The sequence below is a fragment of the Brachyistius frenatus genome, unplaced genomic scaffold (assembly GCF_029030835.1).
Source record: "Brachyistius frenatus isolate BFR_SWC_R1_liver_20210118 unplaced genomic scaffold, ASM2903083v1 Contig_146, whole genome shotgun sequence".
Classification (NCBI taxonomy): Eukaryota; Metazoa; Chordata; class Actinopteri; family Embiotocidae; genus Brachyistius; species Brachyistius frenatus.
In genome coordinates this window covers 652,336-676,690 of record NW_027210745.1, presented here as the reverse complement: position 1 = coordinate 676,690, position 24,355 = coordinate 652,336, and the positions used below count along the sequence as shown (strand labels likewise).

The following is a 24,355-nucleotide window of genomic DNA, read 5'->3' as shown; positions in this document are numbered from 1 at the left end:
CTTTACTTGTGTCTATTTATTTCACACCCCTGTCTTATAATAATAACTTTACTGCTGAACATTGACGGGGATTTTGGTCCTTCCAGAGCATAAGGAGAGGGAGGAAGCTACAATTTGGCCTGAGGAGGAGGAGGAGGAGAAGAGAGAGGAGGGGGAAGAGGGGAGGAGAAGGAGGAGTGGGAGGAACTTGCAGAGTTGCCTCTAGATTTCATTGAGAACTCGGAAGGCACCAAGTTAACATCTATGAACTGAGTCCCGTCGAAGACTTTTTTCTTTTACTCTCTCTGTTGGATTTACCTTTTCTTTTCCTTTTTTTTTATCATAAGGATATTTATTTCAAACCAACATCTGGAGTATCAAACCGCGGATCTATGCGAACCCAACGCGGGAGTCAACGACATTTGTGAAGTTGAAGAGGAGGAATGTATCGTTTCTTTGTGAAACTAACATTTCTGATTCCAGCAATCGTCATCTCACAAGGTAAACAGTCTTTTACAAGATTTGTCGCCGGGCTGAGACTGAGCGGGGAAACTCGGGGCAATTACATGCAGGCTTTGGAGAAGTTAGTGAGCGATCAGTAAAAACCAGATTGATTTGATGAGAACACCTTTCCACCCCTGAAATGACTAGTGACATTTTAGAAAGTGATCGCAGCATTTTAAATCTCAGAGAAACTTGACGTGCTGTTACGAGCTTTTCTGTGTCATGGGAACGAGTTTACTACAAGTGAAGGTGCCAAACGCTGCAGTGCGCTTGTCTGCTGACTTCCACACTGCTCACTTGTGGAAGATGCACGAATCGTTTAGTTTGCGCAGGCAGACCGGTCATACTAACAGAATATTGGCCTCATACTTTTGGTTCAACGGTAACTTATATGTAAAACGTAATATTTGGACAGAAACTCGTATTTTAACTGCGTCTAATTAGATGTTTTTTCTTGTCAGAACTTTTTGTTTTGGTTATAAAAGTAGATTGTTGGGCTCTTTTGAATTGTTCTGAGAAGTGGTTTTAAATAACATTGGAGATAATAGAAGTTGGTGCGTGTGTTGGGGCAGGGGGACGCGAAAGGGAGGGGGAGTGCAAGACGGGAGGGGGGGGGGCTTTTGTCTGCATGTGTGGGAGAGTGTTGTGAGTGCTGGGTGGAGGATGGAGGTGTGTGGGGGGGGGAGGGGGGCGCTGTTATTCTCGTCTGCCGGTAAACAATGCCCAAGGAGAGTGTTTTATGGCTCGTGCTGGACTCTGATTTCTTTTGTTCCGCATCTGAGCCCCGCAGCTGCTGCGCTCTCCCCGCAAAAAAGCGTGCGCTCCCAAAGCCGCGCACCAGGCGCTCGTGGCCTCACCGGTGTCCACAGCAGGCATCCCAATATCCCCCACGGACACTCGCGTAACCAATCAATTAAAAGATCACAACGTGCAAGCGCGTGTGTGCATTAAAATTGAAATTCCTGTGAATAAAGATGAATTTTAAAAATCGATCTGATGAATAATTTCCAAATTATTTCAGAACAGACTAATCCTTGTTAATCCCAGCAGCTAGTTTAACTGCACAGATCTCTCTTGCACCGAATGCATTGAAAGTTCATGTTGGATTAAAGATGTGTTTTAATATTTGACATGCTCTCAACAGGTCTAAAATGCTCCTTACCCACTGAGTCATGCCTTAATGGAGGAAGGTGTGAAGCCACCAATGGAAATGGAGAATGCAAGTAAGTAAAAAGCAGCAACGTGATGCACTAGATGTTGCACTGCAGACCGGAATAATGCATTAACACTCACTGCTATCTTTTTGTGTGACTTTGAATTTGTGTGGCCTTCACAGTGCACTGTAGAGTAATTTTTGTACTTGAAAGTGCTTTTTGGTTGGGAAGAAAAGGGGACACATATTCCTCCTTTCATTCCAGCCTTTGAGCAGGCCCTGTGCCCAGCAACCGGGGGCCTTTGAGTTTCTGCTGGGCCGGTGTGCTGCTGTACCCCTCGAGAAGCCGCGTCGCTCTATGCACACATTCTCCATAAAGAAAAGACTTTTAAAAAGTGAAGAAATAAAAAAAGAGAGTGCAGCTCCTGAGTGTTGGAGAGGGGAAGCTGGACAAAAGGCCCCCGCCCCCCTCCTCCTCCATCAGCAGCACCGTTAATGAATGCAAGACCCCTTCGCCGGCAAAGTGAGAGGACGCGTCCAGTCCTAAATCTTGTTTTTCTGCCCTTTCATGGGCGACAGCTGGGGCTCGCCCGCCGCCCGTCACCCATTGTCCTGCAGTCAGAATAATGCTGTGTGACTAATCTGAGTGGGGCTTCCCATCATGCCACAGCCACCCCAAACACCATAACACACACCAAACCCCTGCAATAACCCTCCCGCCCCCTTCCCCCTTCCAGCCCTAAACCCCCCTCCTCCAAAAGGCTTGTCTTCTTCATTCTGAATGGATAGACCACCCCCCGCCCCCCCTACCTCACTCGCTTGTGATCTCCATTTGAAAGCCAGATGGCTGTGAAATGTAATTGGATTGGATGTCGAGAGAGTGAGATTAATTGGAATAAAGTGCAGAAATTCGAAGGCAAACAAGTGGGAACAGACAGACAGGCAGATGTGGGCTGTTTGTTTAGACTAAGGATTGATGGTAATGGTTTGTGGGTGAGAAACTCGATACGCTAACATATTCCCATCAGCTGACCTTCGTGTAAATCCGTGAGCCTGCTGATTGAATGTGTCGAAAGATGAGGTGAAAAGAGGACGTCGATTTTCAGAGTTTATCCGTGGACAATCCTGAGACTGAAACAGATGAAAAATTTGAATTGTGATTTCCAGCTGAAGCATATATATATATATATATTTTTTTTTTTTTTTTTTTTTTTTGTATCTACATCTGTAAAGAAACTCAGAGGTGGCCTGGTTTACCCTCAGGGCATGTGGTCATGGCAGGCGCTTCTCTGGTCTGTGGGGACAAGGGGGAGCTATTGAAGAGCCTCTGCCTCTAGCCCAGGGCCACCAATTCACAATGTCTAATCTGCACACACACACACACACACACACACACACACACACACACACACACACACACACACACACACACACACACACACACACACACACACACACACACACACACACACACACACACAGATCTCCACACGTGTGCACACACTGGCTCGCAGAAACTCTCCCTCCGCCCCCACAAAGCTGTTATTGTGGACTCCATCTCTGCTCAGCCCAATTAAAAACAGACAGGATAAGAGCATCACTTCACCCACCCGCGCTCACTCTTCCTCCTTTGCTTTCCTCTCATTAATCATTCATCCCTGCCAAGCCAGGCAGCTCTCAGTCGCAGGGCGCACTGGGAGATTCAAAGGTCACAGTGTGGCGTCTGTATCATCCCTATTTTCAATTTCTACGTCACATTTCCCGCTGCCAGATTGATTTTGTGTTGATGATACGGGTGGAAAGTCCACTCGTGGTTACAGCGAGGATGTCTGCGTGAAAGAAGTTTCCCAGATGTCAACTTGAATAGGTTTAAGATGTCTAGTTCCCCTCACAAGGTCCTGAATGGTAGGGCAAAGGTATAAAATGCAAAATTGCTTTAGACCCACGCACGCAGCCATAGAAGTCGAGCGAGTCGTGCTCTGTGTTGTGGTTTATGCAGCGGCGTGTAAACATGGGGGCACAGATTTGAGTGGCAAGATAGATTTAAATCTGCTTTCAGAACAGTTCCCACGAGTGTGAGAGTGAAATCACAAGCCGGCATAGAAAACAAGGTTAGGCTTGGTATAGACTGGACATAGTCTGCTCTATGTGGGAAAACACATTTTAAATATGTTTGTAATTACAAGCTGACGGGAAACAGTCAGGCAGACTACATTGTCAGTGGCTACCTCAGCAGGTCTCTCACTATATAGTTTGTTAGGTTTGCTTTAGTTGGTCAATTTTGAATATTGTTTAATATGACAATACAAAAAAAAATCATACATTAAAACAAGTGTCAACAAGCTGGACTCTTGTTTTAATTCACTAAAGCCACTTTAGGACAGCATTTCTTTGTAAAGGTGTACATGGAGAAATTTGAAAAGAGACAAAGAGGGACCATGAGAAATTGTATTAGTTTGATTCAAGAGCTTTCTTGTTCAGTTTTGGGGGAAATCAGAATCTAGAATCAGTGTGTAAAAAGTGGCGGTGTTGCACGAGACACACGGAAACAAGAACAAGTGTTGGTAACGAGGAAGCACTCGGGCATGATTCTGTGAAGTAAGGGGTTATCTGAAGGTCTCGGGCTTCCTGTTTCCCATGGAGTTGTAGTCATCTTGCTATATAGGCAGCTTGAAAGCATGCAAGGGAAGGTCCTGTGAGTCAAATTTAGTTTCCATTTGTGAGGCAGTAATGAGGGCACGGCGGAGTTGAAAGGTTGTTGCCCTCCACCCTGCCTTTGCACGACTCACTGGCTGTTGATGCGGCTTTGCTGAAATAGACACTGTTTTGGTCAGAGGTAACTGTTAATAATAAACCCAGAAAACATCTCAACTGTCTCCTTACGTGTCTCAAATACCACAAGACGTCTTGACAGAAATAGACCCGAAAGCAAGAATCGGCTGAAAGTCTGCAGCAGTCGGTGCGATCATCAGACCTCTGACCTTGCACGGAGCTGTCTGGTGTTGCATATTGATGATAAAATGTGTCGGCCGTGAAGACTGTCCAGAGCGCGTCCAACACTGCTACAAAGATGTTACCCTCTCCCTCAAGGAATGCTGCTCTTCATTTGTCCTCCTATAGGATTACCAGGCAGGTCTCTGTGAAGGCTCAGCTCCATTTGGGCTTAAGCGAATCAAGAGCATACAAGTGCCTGGTGGGGTTAAGTGTGCCTGCTGGTTGGGGCTTTTATCGGGGTTTAAGCTCTAAGGCTGCCACTCCCCTGGTTGGGCCCATTCCCTAGATGCCAGGGCCCCTCTGACACAGCGTGAAACAAGGTTGATGGGACGATGGTTCAATCTTTTTTACCCCACGTAGAAGCAAAGTCAGCATTCAAACTTTGAGGAAACCCTCATAAATGTTCACAATATTTAACACAAAGACCTATTTTCCCACATTTACTGGTGGCGTGGCCGCTGAGTAGACCGATCTGGAGATCCTCAGAGGGGAGCAATCAAAGCTGGGCTGTCGGAGGAGACGGATAAGAAGCCATTTTCGCTCTAGTGGGTGCTGAAAGTTCACATTTATCAGCACAGGCTGTCAGAAGTAGAAATGTCAGCTCTTCTACATGTCAATATGACGAGTTACATGTGTATGTTGTAGTCAAGAGCATGAGAGGAAATGTTGGAGCCCCTTAATGTGTTTCATGTCACCGTACAAATTGGTATTCCTGCCAAAAGAAACAAGAACATCTGAGAAATAATGGTGTCAGACTGAGGACGCTGTGCTGCCATGTTCTGTAGTCAGCTGATTGATGGTGATCAAAGTAAGTGACTCCAGGCTAAAGGTTATTTGTTGCACTAATAACCATCAAAAGAAGTGAAGTGGCGGGGAGGTGTTTTTTTTCTAGGTTGAGTGTGAGGTGGGATGAGGGACTGAGTGAATGAATCTGCCCCCAGTAGAAGAAGGTGTTGTATCACACACACACACACACACACACACACACACACACACACACACACACACACACACACACACACACACACACACACACACACACACACACACACACACACACACACACACACACACACACACACACACAGAACAACACAACCTGTGTAAGTTGTGACCCTGGTGTTTGTTAACTGGCATTTTGTGCATGGAAGTGATCTCACGGTCATTTGTCCAGCAGGTCCTCAGTTCTTGTCACCCTGACTGACCCTCGTAAATCTTCCACCTTCACTCATTTTAGATGGGGAGACAGGATATCGTAGGGACTTGTCATCTTTATTTGTCCCTAATAACAGTTTAGGAAAGTTGTTTAAAGCAGGAGGCTTGATTGCTGTCTTTTACAAAGCAGACACAGTACAATAAACACGAAACGCAATGATGTCAGGAGAGTACAACTTAAGAGACCAAGTTGGTGTAGAACAACGTAAATGTTTGTGGAAGAAATCTCATGCATGAGTTTATTTCCGACAAAAATGAAATGATCTTATCACAAATACAGTTTATTATGACACTACCACTCTCAGCTGTGGTTCAGCCGTCTCTTAGTGGGATTCTTAGTGATGCTTTTAGTCTGTAATTAAGTTTTGAGTTTGACAATCATGTTACAAAATATCCGATTAGCAGTTTTACCAGGCCGCAATGAATAAACTTCACTGTAAGTATGACTATTACACACCATTGATCATTGTATTGTGCAGTAAATTAATTGTAGTGGGACTTCGGAGCCCTCCACATTCAGAACATTTCTCATTTTGTCCAGCGGAGCGAACATTGTTCTGTTCTGGTCCTACTAACAGATGTGGACCGCAGGGGTCAGATCTTGGCTAATGATTAGACACATCCAAGGGAACATCAGCTAACCAGACAAAATGAATGAGGAGGACGGGGCAGAAACAAACACCAAAGAGAGAAAAAAGGAGGAGTGAAAGTTGAGGCGAGAAGTGGGTGGGGGGTGGGGGGGGGGAGAGGAGATGGTGATCATATAATACTTTTGTGAGCAGCATGAAAGGAAACACCAGGAGTACAAAAGTCACACACATGCACGATTACTGTACGCACCCCTCAACCACTTTACATAACATTTTCCTCAGCGGTGGCATTTCCAGCGCACAGTGTGGCTGGTTTTTGTGTCGGAGGATAAAGTCACCCCAGAGTGACAGATGGTAGATCGGGCCCAGCGGGGAGAGAAGGCAAAGAGGCCATCCCACAGTCACAAAAGTGTTTCGGGGTCAGAGGTCGGGGAAGCATCTGCTCTGGCCTGAGGGGACATTGCAGCGCTGGGAGAGACCTGTTGCCGTGTTGTGTGCTGCTGGTCTTTTCAGCGTGTGGGTGGATCTTTATCTCAGACTGCACTGACTTCAGGACAAAGAGGATCTATTACAGTTAGTTAGCGTGGGGTGACAAACACACACACGAGTACGCGCGCCATTAATCCATGAGTAACATCTCCGTTTCGTTCTACCGGGTGGGGTTTTTATACTACAACAATGACTTGCCTTTGTGAATATTCAGTGTGTTTTCACAGGAAACAGGGAAACTTCAAAACCCACCCCAAATGCTTTTTACAATCTTCTGCCAATTGCAACTGTCTGGGCTCCCTGTGGAGCACACGAGACTGTTAAAAACTCCCTGATTGGTCTCACCTAACTAAGTCAACAACAGTTTTCCGCAGTGCCGTGCAACATAAGGGGGAACGCTGTAAAAAACAAACTGCTCCGACATATAAAAAGTCCATGCCGGTGCAAAACGAGAAAATAGAGCCATGAAAGCCTAAATGTATGTTAAAGGATGAAACTAGAGGGGCAGAAATTGTATAAAAAAAGGGAAATAAAAAAGGGAACAGGTAAGGAAGAGAGGAATTAAGAATGAGTGGTGTGGTTAAAGGAGGAGGAATTGAAGAGACAGAAGTTGCAACAGCTGACTTCACATGGGTTCTTTATGTCCCTGGAGGAGAGGTTGGCTTGTCAGCACCCCCATCTGAGAAGGGGACAGAGGGGAGGAGGAGGAGGGGACAGAGGGGAGGAGGAGGAGGGGTGGGGGTGGGAGGGAGGAGGAGAAAGGAGGCTGGGGGAGGAGGAGGAGTCCTGTCCAACAGCTGCCTTCATTAACATGCGCACCTGCTCCCTATGGAGATACTAGGAGGCCAACAGATGCCTTCCCTTACACATAAACACTCACGCTCGTGTGCAGTGCAACTACACACTCACACAAGCCCCCCAATTCAAACATAAACACTTTTTTTTCTGCTGACTTTAAATGCTCCTTTACGTGACAGATGGGACTTCACTGTTAGGTACAAGCTGCAAATCAAATGATGTCTGAGCAGTTGGCAAAATCAGATTTAGTGAAATTCCTCGTGATTCCTTATTTTTTGTTTGGAAATGTAACACTATTAAAAGAGGTGGATGATCATCTCAATCATCTCTAACCTGTTGTTTCACTGATCAGCCGGTCTGAGGTATGTGAGGGTAGCAGTAACCGTCCTCGGTCTGGATGGGAGGGAAGCAGCCGAGGGCTTAGGGCCTGAATGCAGAGCTTCAATATGGGACATCCATAGGCGGCACAGTCCCCTTGATCTCTCCGGTCATTCAGGATGAGTGTGGACAGCGTGGGCACGAAAGGTAGATGGGAACAGGCTGCTACGGCTAGACTGTTTTGTGGCGTCTGTTGTCCCGGCAGAATGTGTTTTCAAGGTTCTGAGGGAGTCTAATCCAGAGAGACACACTAGAACAACATGCTGTCCCAGTCCCGCTGCAGTGGGACTTTGCTGGGCGGGAAACTTTCAGTGCCCTTCCACTCCTCCCCCTTTCACCCTCCCTCCTATTATTCCCCTTTTGTTTCGATAATTGTTCCCATGATTTAAACAAAACAAACAACAACAAAAAAAAGATCCTGCTTTTTCTAATCATCCCTGCTCCTTCTCCTCCTCCTCACTGTCTATTCCCCAGGTGTCCCAGTGACTACGTAGGCAACCGCTGCCAGTATCCGAGCCCCTGCAGCCCGTCGCCCTGCCGCAACGGTGGCGAATGCCGCGCCGTCTCCCATGGCAACACGTTTGACTTCCGCTGTGTGTGCCGCCTGGGTTTCACCGACCGGCTCTGCCTGACGCCCACCAACCACGCCTGCATGAGCTCCCCCTGTCGCAATGGAGGAACATGTGATCTCATTACTCTCACTGCCTACCGCTGCCACTGCCCACCCGGGTGGTCAGGTATGTAGCTACAAACTTTACGAGTATACTTCTCCTGTTCCCGATTCAACCATGAACCATTATGATTAACTCTCTTTTACTGTCTTTTTTGTTTTTCAAGGCAAATCTTGCCAGGTTCCCAACCCGTGTGCCTCCAATCCATGTGCAAACGGCGGCCAATGCTCGGCCTTCGATTCCACCTTCATCTGCACCTGCCTACCCGCCTTCCACGGGCAAACCTGCAAGCAAGACGTGAACGAGTGTGCCCAGATTTCCTCTCCTTGCCTTAACGGCGGCGTGTGCGTGAACGAGGTGGGCTCGTACCACTGCCGCTGCCCCCAAGAGTACACCGGCCAGCATTGTGACACCCCTTACATGCCGTGCAGCCCCTCGCCGTGCCAGAACGGAGGCACCTGCGTCCAGAAGGGAGACACTACCTACGACTGCAGCTGCCTTCCAGGTAACACACAAACATCAACACATGAACAAGTAGAATAATGCAAGTTAACGTCTTTCTGTTAACATATGGAGTCGCACACAGTTAGTGACTGTTAACATCAGTTGACCTAAAAAATGTGTCTTTTGTTGTTGTAAAATCTGATTGGGTGGGGTGGCTAATCTCTGGTTACCCCCCCTCCCCTCTCTCTCTGCCAGCCTCCACTGGCGGGATGCAGTCACACAGACGTTTCCTTCTGATAACCACCGGCAGACCCACACAGATACACACATGCACATAAAACCTATGGATATACACACCCTATTCACGAGGTCACAAACTCACAAAAATATATTGTTTTTCAGCTAAATACAGCCAGTCTGCCTGCCAGATTTATTGTGTTGGCCGCTGCAGAGCTCTCCTTGCTGCTGTTACTCAGGACACAAGCTGTGGAGAAACCCCCCCCCCCTTCCAAAACCACATTGCACTGAACCCTTTTTTCTTTCTGCAAGAGGTTCAATAAATATAGTTCATTTAAGCTGCCAGTTGCCTGCATTTTTGTCTAATTGTATGCTTATGATCAGCACAGAACATGTTGTTTGGATATGCAGATGAATGAGGGATATTGCGGGGTTGTGTGTTAAAGTTTAATCCATGCTGTGTGGCTCTCGTGGGTGTCTGTGCTGGAATGCGTTTAGATAGCGGAGCTGCACAGGCACCTGCAGAGCTGCGGGTTGATTGTTAATCAGACTATAGCGCCTGTTAAACACCCACTCAGCCTTTGATGTCTGAGAAGCTGCACCGTCATCTACAGGACATTAAAACACTCCGCCTCGAGGACGTGAAGAGCTTATCTTTTTAATGTTGCTACTCAGTGATGACAGTAGGAAGGAAAGGTGTGATTATTAACCAAAACTAAGTGTTGCCAGAACGTTTTCTGTCACTCTATTACTCTGCATCTTCACACCTTGACTGTTTGTGTCTTGTTGTTCGTCAGGCTTTACAGGCCCCCACTGTGAGCACAACATCGATGACTGTCCAGGCCACAACTGCCAGAATGCTGGTGTGTGTGTAGACGGGGTGAACACCTACAACTGCCAGTGTCCCCCTCATTACACAGGTGACCTTTCACCTCTTACAGATCTCTTTAAAAAAAAACAACAACAACAACGTGAAAACTAAAACACACAACAAACATTTACAAACTTCCTTCCAAACTCTTTCAGGTCAATACTGCACGGAAAATGTGGACGAGTGTGAGCTGATGCCCAATGCCTGCCAGAACGGAGGCACCTGCCACGACACGCACGGCAGCTATCACTGCGTGTGCGTCAACGGGTGGATGGGCGACGACTGCAGCGAGAACATTGACGACTGTGCCAGCGCGGCTTGTTATCACGGCGCTATCTGCCACGACCGCGTGGCCTCGTTCTTCTGCGAGTGTCCTCACGGACGCACAGGTAAGACTATTTGTGGCCCTTCCAGGACAGACTGTGCGGGCGGATCGTGGTCTTTATGAAGAGAGTTTGATGTAACGTTTTGGTGCCTGCAGGTCTGCTGTGCCACCTGGACGACGCCTGCATCAGCAACCCGTGTCAAAAGGGCTCCAACTGTGACACCAACCCTGTCAATGGCAAGGCAATATGTACCTGTCCCCCAGGTTACGCCGGATCCGCATGCAACCTGGATATTGATGAGTGCTCCCTGGGTAAGTTATAAAGTCAGATGTTTCTTTCGTCTGGTTTTGGTTACAAATTCATTCCTAGATGGACTGAGATTTATGAAAACTTGTACCTTTTAAATGTTCCAGGTGCCAACCCTTGTGAGCATGGTGGTCGCTGCCTCAACACAAAGGGCTCTTTCCAGTGTAAGTGTCTTCAAGGATACGAAGGACCTCGTTGCGAGATGGACGTCAATGAGTGCATGTCCAATCCTTGCCATAACGACGCCACCTGCCTGGACCAGATTGGAGGTTTCCACTGCATCTGTATGCCGGGTAAGACAAAAAGAAAGAGACCGTTAAGTGCACACATCTTTAGGAATTTTGTTAAAGATTTTGTTTTGTTTCTGCAGTCTGTCAGTCACTGGGATGAGAAAACAACTTTTTTATCTCTCATTTCAGGATACGAGGGCGTGTTCTGCCACATCAACACAGACGAGTGCGCGAGCCAGCCTTGTCTCAACAACGGCAAGTGCATCGACAAGATCAACTCCTTCCACTGCGAGTGCCCCAAAGGTAAGAAAAAGATGAATGACGGTGTAAAAGAAATAGATTCTTGGATCATTTGGGCCTCATTCAAGCCCTTTTTGGGAGCGATAATGGGAACAGAGAAGAGGCTATAAATGAGTGGATCATTAACCCATCTGTCAATGAGTATAGCACGCCTGGTTCACAGATTGAGTGTCAATGATTTACTTCTTCTAATAGTGTCACTGAAGGGTTTTTAGGGGTGCCCAGACCGCGGAAACATTAGCATATTTGGCGGGCACCGGAGTTTGTGTAAGAGCTTAGCGCCAAACTGGGGGCAGGGATTGGTTGGTAGCCGGTAAGCTGGAGGCCATTGTGTTGTGGTTTGAAAGAGAGATTTCACTGCACAGTAAGAGCTGAGAAAGGGGCGGGGGGGTGGGGAGGGGGGTGAAGTGAGTGTTGTGGAATGGTCTGTTAGGACTTTCAGCGTCCTGCAGACCTACTTCAGATGCACGATCACTTTCACATTATGCACATTGTAGATTTTGAAAATCTCATGTATCTGTTTAGAAATATAAAGAGAAGTCTTGAGTTTTTGGTTTTGGGTGTGCAGGTTTTTCAGGAAATCTGTGTCAAGTGGATATTGACGAGTGTGCCAGCACCCCCTGCAAGAACGGAGCTAAATGCACAGATGGTCCCAACAAGTATACTTGTGAATGTGCTGAAGGTACACCAAACTTTTCTTCTCCTGTAATATATTGCCTTTTTCTCCGGTCCAAAAAGTGTTGCAGTTGTTAAGTCTTTTCTCTCCCTCTTCCCAGGTTACACAGGGCAGCACTGTGAGACTGACATCAACGAGTGCTACTCTGATCCCTGTCACTACGGCACCTGTAAGGACGGCCTGGCCTCCTTCACCTGCTACTGCCGCCCCGGCTACACCGGCCGCTTGTGTGAGACCAACATCAACGAGTGTCTGAGCCAGCCCTGTAAGAACGGTGGCACTTGCCAGGACAGGGAGAACACGTATATTTGCTCCTGCCCTAAAGGCACTGCAGGTGAGGTTTCCGCTCTCCTCATAAACCTCTGAAGGTCTTCAAGTGAAAATGTTTCCTTATGTTTCTCCCTATTTATCTTCCAATGCACAGGTTTCAATTGTGAGGTGAACCTCGACGACTGTAAGAGCAAGCCCTGCGACTACGGGAGGTGCATCGACAAAATCAATGGCTACGAGTGTGCCTGTGAGCCGGGTTACACAGGTGAGCGCTGGGTGGAGTTTACAGGTGCACGGGGTGGTCCCCTGAGCTTTGGGAGGGGCAGATAGGACAGGTGGCTGGCGGGTCCACTCCTGAGGAACAATGGTGTCAGGTTGCCTGTTGTGGGATGAGGGAAAGAGAAAGGGAACACAGCCCCCAACCTGATACATGCACAAACACACACACAAAGCACTAACTTTGTTTGCCATTTGAAAAGACGGTGACGTTGATCCTGGAAAGACTCTGTAAGGTGATACTTTAAAAGGAAAAGAGAGCAGCCTTTAATCACATATCTGATGTTTATTAGTGCGTAACTGCCAGACAAATCCCACTCAGATTAAAGTGTTTTCACTTTATTTATTTTGCTGTCACTCATCTACCTTTCATGTGCGGGCATTTAGAGCTTTGGTGGCAAAGTCTTATCTCAACAAGTGGACCGCTCTGGTCTCCCTCCCTTTCATGGCCCAACAGAGCCGGTTCTGACTGGTAATGGCTGTGCGATTATGCTAAAAAGGGGGCAGGGAAGGAGGAACAAGTGTGTGTGTGCAGGCTGCTGTGCATCCCTCCTCCTCCTCCTCCTCTTCCTCCCCTCCATCTTTTTGTGCTGACGGGGTGAGTGTGGAAGGCAAGGCAGGACTGAGACACAGAGGGACAGAGGACTATTGTAACTGAAGATCAGGCAGTTGGGCCCTCCCCTCCTGATTGATGAGTAGCAGAGGAGGAGGGAGGTGGGTAGGAGATCAGAGGGGGGTTTAATTGTTACTCGGCCGTGTGTGAAATGGGTCTGGCCTTCTGTCCCTGTAAACAGTTCTGGGTGAGGTTAGTTCTCCCTGGATGGGGGGTGGTGTGTGTGTGTGTGTGTGTGTGTGTGTGTGTGTGTGTGTGTGTGTGTGTGTGTGTGTGAATAGGGAAGAGTAGCTACAGCCCCCCCCCCCCGCTTCTCCTCCCCCTTCTCTCCTAGCAGCACCTCCCTCTCTCAGATCCAGCTGAAACCCTCCTTCTGCCTATTCAACAGGGCCTCATTCAATCAATGGAGGAGAAGTAAAAGGGCCTCCAGGGGCCACCAGGCCAGGCACACATTGGAGCTGCTAAAGCTTCTGCTCGCTATTGTCCAAAAGCTACACAGTTCACCTCAGCTAGCAGCTTATAAAGGCTTAAAGAATACCACAGCAGTGAGCAAAGCATCCAGCTGTTCGGCCCCCAGTGTACATATTTATCAACCGCCATCTATCAAAAGGAATATTTGCTACACTGTCCTAAAATCCTACGTCACTGTCTTACAGGAGCGATGTGTAACATCAACATCGACGACTGTGCCATCAACCCCTGTCACAACGGGGGCACATGTGTTGACGGCATCAACAGCTTCACCTGCTTGTGCCCAGAGGGCTACAATGATCCCACCTGTTTGTCACAGGTGGATGAGTGTGGGAGCAACCCCTGCATCCACGGCCAATGCCAGGACCTCATCAATGGGTGAGAACAGAACAAATGTTAAGATGAGTAAGCAGCAGAAAGTGCAACAAACAACAACAAAAACATCACTAATCTGTCGTTTCTTATTTCTACTTAAGCTACAAATGTACCTGTGACTCTGGCTGGAGCGGCCCGAACTGCGACATCAATAACAACGAGTGCGAGTCCAACCCGTGCATGAACGGGGGAACCTGCAAGGACATGACCAGCGGATACCACTGCACGTGCAGAGCCGGCTTCACCGGTCAGTTACGACCCTCCGTGTCACTCTCCTCTGCCTGTAGTCATAGAGACTGAGTGGCCCACATCTAACCAAGAGTGTTCTCTAATCCTGCTACTGTAGGACCTAACTGCCAAACAAACATCAACGAGTGCGCCTCCAACCCCTGCCTCAACCAGGGAACCTGCATCGACGACGTGGCTGGATACAAGTGCAACTGTTTGCTGCCTTACACTGGTACGACATGGAGAAGAATCCCACTAATACCCGGACTGTTACTTTCATTAGCTGCTGTCTTTTCTGCCTGCACGGGTCTTGACGAAGTAAAAACAATCTTCCAGTTTCCACACAACAGATTTATCCTCTGTGGTTTAAAAAAAACAAAAAAAACAGCACCCTACAGCTACAGCTAAGGATGTTTGTGTTTTGGCGTCTCCGCGTGGAAAGATCTGCTTCGTAGGGATAACAGTGTGTGTTTTTTGGAATAACATGGCACAGTATATACATAAGCCGGAGAACACTGGACACTGCTGTCCAGCCGTATTCCCACTTCCGCCACGTCCTGTTTCCTGTCTGTGATCACATAATAGCAGGAAACAGGAAGGCCCTTCCTGTTTAGCTAAGTTGTCATGGAAGTGGATAAGGAAGTGGCATGGAAACTAGGCTTTAGAAACTGATGTCAATGTCAAAATAAAGTATTTTACACTACTTGCAACTATAGTGAAATACGATTTATTTGTGATTTGGCATTTCGATATTGAAGGCTGATGCAGCTGCTGCATACTGAAAGAGAAATGTAAACACTGGTGTTCTTTCTGCTACCAGGTGAAAACTGTGAGACCCTGTTGGCCCCATGCAGCCCCAGACCCTGTAAAAACGGTGGGATGTGTAAGGAGTCTGAAGACTACCAGAGCTTCTCCTGCATCTGCCCTGAAGGATGGCAAGGTATGCATCTATCCATCTACTTCTGGTTTGTCTCCGTGTGTACCTGTCCATCAATCTATCGAACCGCTAGACGGTGTGATGGTTATTTCTTCAACTATCTTTTCCTTTATCCCAAGGTCAAACATGTGAAATTGACATCAACGAATGTGTAAAGAGCCCGTGCCGCAACAGTGCTCTCTGCCATAACACGATGGGAGGCTACCAGTGCAAGTGCCAGCCGGGTTACACTGGCCAGAAGTGTGAGACGGACATCGACGACTGCAAACCAAGTAAGCAACAGATCCGTAACATTGCGGGAAGCCACCTTGTCTATGGTTTTGAAAACATCATCAGTAAATCTCACATCCTCTTTTCTGTTTTTCAGATCCCTGCAGTAATGGCGGTTTTTGCCGCGATGGCATCAACAGCTTCACGTGCACTTGTCTGCCCGGGTTTCGTGGCGTCAGATGCGAGCAGGACATAAATGAGTGTGAGAGTAACCCGTGCAGAAATGGCGCCAACTGCACTGACTGTGTCAACAGCTACACCTGCACCTGCCCGCCTGGCTTCAGTGGCATCAACTGTGAGGTCAACACCAACGACTGCACTGACAGGTAGCTCACCTTGTCAAAATACTCCTTTTTTTTTTTTTAACCATTAAATGCACTGAATAATTAACCTTGAAGCGAGTATAATAATTAAATATTTTCTCGTCTTTTTTGCAGCTCTTGCTTCAATGGCGGCACCTGTGTGGATGGAATCAACGCCTTCACCTGCCTTTGTCTACCTGGATTCACCAGCAGCTACTGCCAGTATGATATCAACGAGTGCGACTCGAGGCCGTGCCTCAACGGAGGCACTTGTCTTGACAGTTACGGGACGTACAAGTGCACCTGTCCTCACGGCTACACAGGAGTTAACTGTCAGGTAGGCAGAAATATTCCTGGGTTTTTTTTTTGGTTTTTTTTTCTTTGGGTGTAAACCTGTCGTGACTTTCATGCGCTGCCTCAATGTATATATAGCATATTAAGTTTTCTCTTTCTTCAGAATCTGGTGCGCTGGTGTGACTCCTCCCCCTGTAAAAACGGAGGTTCTTGCTGGCAGCAGGGAGCGTCTTACACCTGCCAGTGTCAGACTGGATGGACCGGCCTCTACTGTGACATTCCAAGTGTTTCCTGTGAGGTCGCAGCCAAACAGCAAGGTACAGGCATTTCCATCATGTAGTAAATGCTTTTAATATAAATTATGTGGTGTGTCGGCTGTGGGATCTGTACATTGTCTAACTCCATCTTTTGTCTTTAATTGCAGGTGTTGAAGTTGCTCACTTGTGCAGGAATTCAGGCCAGTGTCTGGATGCTGGAAACACACATTACTGTCGCTGCCAGGCCGGCTACACTGGGAGTTACTGCCAGGAACAGGTGGACGAGTGCTCACCCAATCCCTGCCAGAACGGAGCAACCTGCACTGATTATCTCGGAGGTTACAGTTGTGAGGTAGGTCATATAAGACTGATTCAAAGTTTAAATAAAATAAAGCACATGGAAATGTTTAGATATGTTGGGAGATGGGGATATGTATTTGTTGATACATCTCAAATGTTGGCAACCAAAGTTTAGGTTGGTCCTTTTCATTGGGTTTAAGAGCTAAGCCTGGTTATCATAAAAGAACTATAGTCACCATGTAGACACCCAAATGCACATACAGTATAGCTTTTATAGCTTTACACCAAGGCTGCTGTTTTAGTAACACTTGTTAAGACTGAAATCTCTACTCAATTTGAAATATTGCACAAAATGTGATCTAAATAACAAACTCGACTTGTGTTTTTTTTTTTTTTTTTTTTTTTGTCTCTGTCAGTGTCTCCCTGGCTACCACGGTGTGAACTGCACAAAAGAGATCAATGAATGTCAGTCTCAGCCCTGTCAGAATGGAGGCACCTGCATCGATCTCATCAACACGTACAAGTGCTCCTGTCCCAGAGGAACACAAGGTACATAAAGTACCTGCACATCAAGTATATTTGTTAAACAAGGTGTCCAAAACAAACACGATATCTAATAAATATCTAATCCAACGTTTGTCTTCCGCAGGTGTCCACTGTGAGATCAATTTGGACGACTGCAACCCCTTCAGTGACCCTCTGACAAACGAGCCCAAGTGCTTCAACAACGGCAAGTGTGTGGATCGCATTGGAGGCTATCAGTGTGTGTGCCCGGCGGGTTACGTGGGCGAGCGTTGTGAAGGGGATGTCAACGAGTGTTTGTCGGACCCGTGTGACCCCAGAGGGTCCTACAACTGCATCCAGCTCACCAACAGCTACCGCTGTGAATGCCGCACTGGATACACAGGTACTGATGTCATTCCAGCAGCAACAAAACTGCAAGAGGCTAAAATCTCCGCAAGAGTAGCTGGGACTTACGTTTTTGTCTCTGTTCTTCAGGTCAGCGTTGTGACAAGGTGTTTGATGGCTGCAAAGGAAGACCCTGCAGAAATGGAGGGACCTGCGCTGTTGCCAGTAACACACCTCATGGTTTCATCTGTAAATGTCCACCTGTGAGTAAAACAAAAACATCTACTCAGACAGTTGCTCTCCAAAAAGTACTTTCACTGTCCTTTTTTTTGTCTCTAGTATAGCACAATAATCACAGACTGTCAATTTCTGTCGCTGCAGGGCTTCACCGGCTCTTCCTGTGAGTATGATTCTCACTCCTGCGGGAGTCTGAATTGCAAGAATGGTGGTACATGTGTGTCAGGCCACCTCGGCCCACGCTGCCTGTGTCCCTCGGCCTTCACTGGGCCTGAGTGCCAAACGCCCACCGACAGCCTCTGCATCTCCAACCCCTGCTACAACGGTGGCACTTGCCAGGTCACCCCGGACGCTCCGTTCTTCCAGTGCAGCTGCCCCAGCAATTTCAACGGCCTGCTGTGCCACATACTGGACTACTCCTTCGTCGGAGGGTTCGGCCGGGACATCACCCCACCTCCGGAGGTGGAGGTGAGCTGCGAGATTCCTCAGTGTGACGAGTGGGCGGGGAACCACATCTGCGACTCGCTCTGCAACAACCACGCCTGCGGCTGGGACGGAGGAGACTGCTCGCTTAATTTTGATGATCCTTGGCAAAACTGCTCCGCTGCTCTACAGTGCTGGCGCTACTTCAATGACGGCAAGTGCGACGGCCAGTGCAACAGCCCAGGGTGTCTCTATGATGGCTTTGATTGCCAAGGACAGGAAGGACAGTGCAAGTAAGTCTGGAAAAAGTCCATCTGTTTCATAGATTTTTTTTTCGTGGGAATTTATCATAGATTCATGTATCAGAATATTGACCAATATGATGACTTTGATTGCCAAGGACAGGAAGGACAGTGCAAGTAAGTCTGGAAAAAGTCCATCTGTTTCATAGATTTTTTTCGTGGGAATTTATCATAGATTCATGTATCAGAATATTGACCAAGTCTTCTTCTTTTTCTTTCCAGCCCTCTGTATGACCAGTATTGTAAAGACCACTACGCCGACGGTCACTGTGACCAGGGCTGCAACAACGCAGAATGCGAATGGGACGGCCTGGACTGTGCCAACAACATGCCCGAGAAGCTGGCTGACGGACATTTAGTCCTGGTGGTCCACATCCCCCCAGAACAGCTTAAAAACCATTCTTCATCCTTCCTCAGAGATATCAGCAGTGTTCTGCACACTAACGTGGTGTTCCGCCGCGACGCCAAAGGAGAACCCATGATCTTCCCTTACTACGGCAACGAGCAAGACCTGGTTAAACACAACGTACTGAAGCGCTCTGCAGACAGCTGGCCCGAGTGGGCTTCGATGCCGGCCAATGTTTTGGGTCAGGTGAAGGAGAGCGTGTCGTCCATGGTCAGCCCACGGAAACGCAGAGAGCTGGATCTGGTACAAATCAAAGGGTGGGTACCACAGAGCCCAATGTTTCTAAGCAGTATAATGATTTATATTTGGGTTGCAAAAAAAAGTGCACATTGTTAATGTTTCTACGTGTTTCTGCTCGTAGGTCTGTCGTGTACCTGGAGATCGACAACCGTCAGTGTTACCAGCAGTCGACTGAATGCTTCCAGAGCGCCACAGATGTTGCTGCGTTCCTCGGAGCGATGGCTTCCAGCGGGAATCTCAACGTTCCCTACATTGAAGCTGTCACAAGTATGTCACTTATATCCAGCCCTCAAGCCTATTTTAATACATAAACACACAGTATATATATATATATATATATATATGTATGTATATTCTAATAATGGGCCCCACGATGATATCTCGAGTAATATATGGCGATTTTTTTTTTTTTTTTTTGTCTTTCCAGGTGTGAGACCAACTCCGCCCAGCTCCGAGCTCTTCCCCATGTACGTGGTCTTCCTGGGCCTGGCTGCTCTGGGTTTCATCTGCCTGGGTGTTCTGGTGTCCCGTAAGCGGCGACGAGAGCACGGCCAGCTCTGGTTCCCTGAGGGATTCAAAGTATCGGAGCCGAGCAAAAAGAAACGCAGAGAGCCACTGGGAGAGGATTCTGTTGGACTGAAGTAAGTCGACTTTATACAACCCTTAACCCAAACTCTTAAGTAGACTATCGAGGCAGCTATGCTTTAAACTCTGTAGAATTTAAATCTTTAACTGTGTTATTATATCCTTGACTGGCAGCAGTTAATGTTTTTGCATGATTTGTTTTTGATGTGGTCTAATCTGCCTCCTCTTTTTAAACAGGCCTATGAAAAACTCTGACATCAACCTCATGGATGACAATCAAAACGAATGGGGTGACGAGGATCCAGACTGCAGGCGCTTCAGGGTAAGATGAAACGTTTGATATGACTCTAAATGTACCAAACTCTATTGTTTACAACCTTTTTTTTTTTTAAATGTGTGCTGCCGATACTGACGCCGTGATGATTGCTGTGTCTTTCAGTGTGAGGAGCAGGCCATGTTAGATTTTGATCACACCGACCACAGGAAGTGGACGCAGCAGCACCTGGATGCCGCTGACCTGCGTATTGCTTCCATCGCTCCTACGCCTCCTCAGGGGGAGATAGAGAACGACTGCATGGACGTGAATGTCAGAGGACCAGGTGTGTGTACCGACAAACTCGGCACTACTGACGTGCTTTACAAAACAGTACATCATTCGGTATCCTGAAAACTCCCTCAAAGATTTCTCTCTTTTGAGCTACAGACACATGACTGAACTCGCTCTCCTCCTCCCTCTTTCCTTTTCAGATGGTTTCACTCCCCTGATGATCGCCTCTTGCAGCGGTGGAGGACTGGAGACCGGAAACAGTGAAGAGGAAGAGGACCCGTCTGCGGAAATAATCTCGGACTTCATTTACCAGGGCGCCAACCTCCACAACCAGACTGACCGCACGGGTGAGACCGCCCTCCACCTTGCTGCCCGCTACGCCCGCTCCGACGCCGCCAAACGCCTCCTGGAGTCCAGCGCCGACGCCAACGTTCAGGACAACATGGGCCGCACTCCGCTTCATGCCGCCGTGGCAGCAGATGCACAGGGAGTTTTCCAGGTAACCGCCTCCTCTTCATGAGTCCCACATCTCTCTAAAGTGTTATTTTTTTGTCAAAGTTTTTCCAGGAGCATTTCACTAAACAAAGTCTGTGTCCTTACAGATTTTAATCCGAAACCGCGCCACTGATCTCGACGCCCGCATGCACGACGGCACAACGCCGCTGATTCTGGCAGCCCGACTGGCAGTTGAGGGGATGGTTGAAGAGCTTATCAATTGCCATGCCGATGCTAACGCCACTGATGATTCTGGTAGCTAACTTTTTTTTTTTTATCAACCTGTCATCTCCACGCATCCACATGTGCCTCCCTGTACCGGGTGGATATGATAACAAATCCTTTGTATTTGCTCTGTCTGCAGGTAAATCTGCTCTTCACTGGGCTGCGGCGGTAAACAACGTGGAGGCCGCCATTGTGCTGCTGAAGAACGGAGCCAACAAAGACATGCAGGACAACAAGGTATGTGGATTGATATGACTACGGTGGAGCTTTCTGAAAAGTATGGACATTGTTAGACTCACAGCTGTTGTTTTACTTTTTAGGAAGAGACACCGCTCTTCCTCGCTGCCCGTGAAGGCAGCTTCGAGACAGCAAAAGTTCTCTTGGAGCACTTTGCCAATCGTGAGATCACCGACCATCTTGACCAGCTTCCCAGGGATATCGCCCAGGAGCGCATGCACCACGACATTGTCCACCTTCTGGATGAGTACAACGTGGTTCGGAGTCCCGGGCTTCACAGCGTCACATTAAGCACCTCCAGCCTCTCCCCACCTCTCTGCTCGCCCAGTGACTATCTGAGCAACCTCAAGCCCTCCCTTTCTGTCAAGAAGGTTCGCAAGCTCAGCTCCGGGGGAAAAGGAGGGAAGGACGGGGGCAAAGATAACAGGATGAAGAAGAAAAAGTCACTGGATGGGAAGAGTAACTTGCTAGACACATCGGCAGTCCTCTCCCCAGTTGACTCCCTGGAGTCCCCCCATGGCTACCTGTCTGATGTGGCCTCTCCTCCCATGCCGTCACCCTTCCAGCAGTCTCCACCCATGTCTCTAAATCACCTACAAGGCAGTGGAGACTCCCACATGGGCCAGATGAACATGGGTAAGGATATGGGCTGCATGTCTTTTGACCCTAACCCACCCCGTCTCTCCCACCTGCCTGTGTCCAGCCCCAACAGTCAGGGCACAACATCCATAGGTGGCAGCAGGGGAGGCCAGTTAGACTGGGTCTCCAGGATGCACCCAGGCGTAGGCCAGCAGGGAAGCTTCGCCCAGGCGCCACCCATAACCCACACCATGATGGGCGCCATGCACGGCGTCAGCACTGCCACCCTGTCTCAGATTATGGGCTACCAGAACCTGCAGACCAGCCACCTCGGCTCGTCTGCACACATGATGCAGCAGGCTCACTCGCGGCAGCTCCAGCACCAGAACTCCAACTCCACCACGGCCGGCCAGTCCCTCAACCAGAGCTTCCCGAGCGTCGAGCTGAACGGCCCCGACATGCAACAGAACAACGGCTCGGGCCGCTCCGTGCCCATCCACACGGTGATGCCGCAGGAGACGCAGATCCTCGGCACCCAGTTTCTCACCCCTCCCTCTCAGCACAGCTATTCAGGCCCCATGGACAACACACCCAACCACCAGCTGCAGGTGCCCGACCACCCGTTTCTAACTCCCTCCCCGGGCTCCCCCGACCAGTGGTCCAGCTCGTCCCCACATTCCAACATGTCCGACTGGTCTGAGGGCATCTCCAGCCCGCCTACAAGTATCCATTCGCAGATGAATCTAATCCCAGACCAGTTCAAGTAGAGACTTGTAAAATGGACCGAACTCATGGGTGGAAAACAATATACAGTTTCTACAAACAAAGTTCACAGAGAAAGAAAGTGACAAACTTGTCTCCTGCCTGAAGATCCTCCTTTTTTATTATCAGTTTTTATACTAATGATAAGAACAGTTTTAGTAATTTTGTATTTATTTATGTGCTTTTTTTTTTTTGACCTGAAAAATAAAGAAGATGCTTTTATATTTATGCTTTTTAATTTTTTTTCTGTTTTGTTATGTATGGGAAGGTTAGAAACCACTGAAAAGGAGTGTATATCAGAAAAACGGTCTCCTGGATGTGTACACTGGCTATTTATTTGTGTCTTGTGTTGATATTTTCACTGGATTTATTTTAATCTTTTGGCGCAGCAGTCTTCAGAAATTTTATTTTTGGGTTACCCGTTGCTTTATGTTTGTACAGATTTTTTTTTCAACTTTTCTAGATTATTTTAAATTTTCAGTATTAATTAATTATATTTTAATCTCCTTTGTCTTTTTAAGTGACACAGGTTTTTGTTACTGAACTACATTTCACAAAGTCTTATCACTGAGTCTGTGTTAGACGTTGATCATATATATATATATATATATATTTGATCAACGTCTATGTATATGATGTGTCACCTCCCATGATGTTGCTTGTTCCTTTGCTCTCCGTAACTGAGCAAAGGTAACAGAGATACAGTACTTTGGAGATTTTGGACCTTGAGGCACAAAACAAATATACCTTATTGGCTGAGATGCTTTTCAGAATTAGTTTAAAAGCATCTCAATAGATATAAGCCTACTTTATTAAATATTGGGCTGGGCTGGTGCTTAGTAATTGATTTGTTATCATTTATGACACAAGAACTGTTTCTTTAGCTCATTGTGTATCTCAAATCAGTGATTATGGTTACCATGTTTAACCTGTTAAGTGTTAAATTGCAGACCTGTTATAGAGCGCTGAAATGTTACATTTGCCACAGTTTAAATGATGCCAGTGTGATTTTGTTCTTTCCTGAGAAAAGCAATGTATTTGTGAGATTTCTAGTAAAAAAAAAAAAAGTGCAAGGTGGAAAACATTGTTTGTTGGAAGAAATGGGGACCTTTGTGTGTTTAACGGCATCACCTGCACTTTGTATGGTTTAAGGTGTCTAAATGTCATGTTTTATAAACTAATCCAGAGGTAAAGATGTTTTTAACAAAAAGAAAAGTAATTCAAAATCAATCTTCATGCAAAGTTGTAGTTTGCAAAGAAATATTTCCTGATTAAAAATGTTTTGTAAAAATTGTCTTGATTCAATAAACGCTCCGTTTAAGCTTTGAAAATATGACTCCTGATGTTATTGTCTCTTCTGACGTGTGATTGGCAGTGTGAGCACCTCGTCTGAAGTTTCTCATGTTGAGTCCAACATCTCCCAGTAATGTGAAAAATACGCCACAGAAGTTGGTGTCTGATGCTCTCTAGTGTGAGAAAACATTACTGGTGTTGCTAAAAAGCACTGCCGTTAATTTCAGTTTAAATTTTAGACTGAATAAATGTGTGGATAACAGCATCAGTTTATATTTCCAGAATAAAATTACATTGAATTATTGCAGTTTAAAAATGATGTAGTCACTCAATATTGTTGTTATGTTTATTTCTGCATTCACAAACATTAAGCTGTTACTGCATGAGCACTGGAATAGCTGTCCTAGGAGGAAGACGTTAA

The 24,355-nt window shown here is 47.2% G+C and overlaps 1 protein-coding gene across 1 annotated transcript; it reads left to right on the top strand.

Annotated features, from left to right (window-relative positions):
• Window positions 1-255: 255 nt before the first annotated feature.
• notch1a (notch receptor 1a) lies at window positions 256-23,972 on the top strand. Its single transcript, XM_069715655.1, has 34 exons — window positions 256-480; window positions 1,628-1,706; window positions 8,575-8,837; window positions 8,938-9,276; window positions 10,250-10,372; window positions 10,479-10,712; window positions 10,805-10,960; window positions 11,063-11,248; window positions 11,375-11,488; window positions 12,054-12,167; window positions 12,262-12,495; window positions 12,586-12,696; window positions 13,977-14,169; window positions 14,268-14,413; window positions 14,513-14,626; window positions 15,215-15,334; window positions 15,451-15,603; window positions 15,699-15,927; window positions 16,039-16,240; window positions 16,361-16,514; window positions 16,622-16,806; window positions 17,171-17,303; window positions 17,404-17,661; window positions 17,754-17,866; window positions 17,985-18,556; window positions 18,788-19,228; window positions 19,333-19,478; window positions 19,639-19,852; window positions 20,034-20,118; window positions 20,236-20,395; window positions 20,544-20,842; window positions 20,946-21,093; window positions 21,203-21,300; window positions 21,384-23,972. Exons 1-34 carry the CDS (start codon window positions 423-425, stop codon window positions 22,644-22,646), a joined length of 7,437 nt encoding a protein of 2,478 aa, XP_069571756.1. The 5' UTR covers window positions 256-422; the 3' UTR covers window positions 22,647-23,972.
• The last annotated feature ends 383 nt before the right edge of the window (window positions 23,973-24,355 follow it).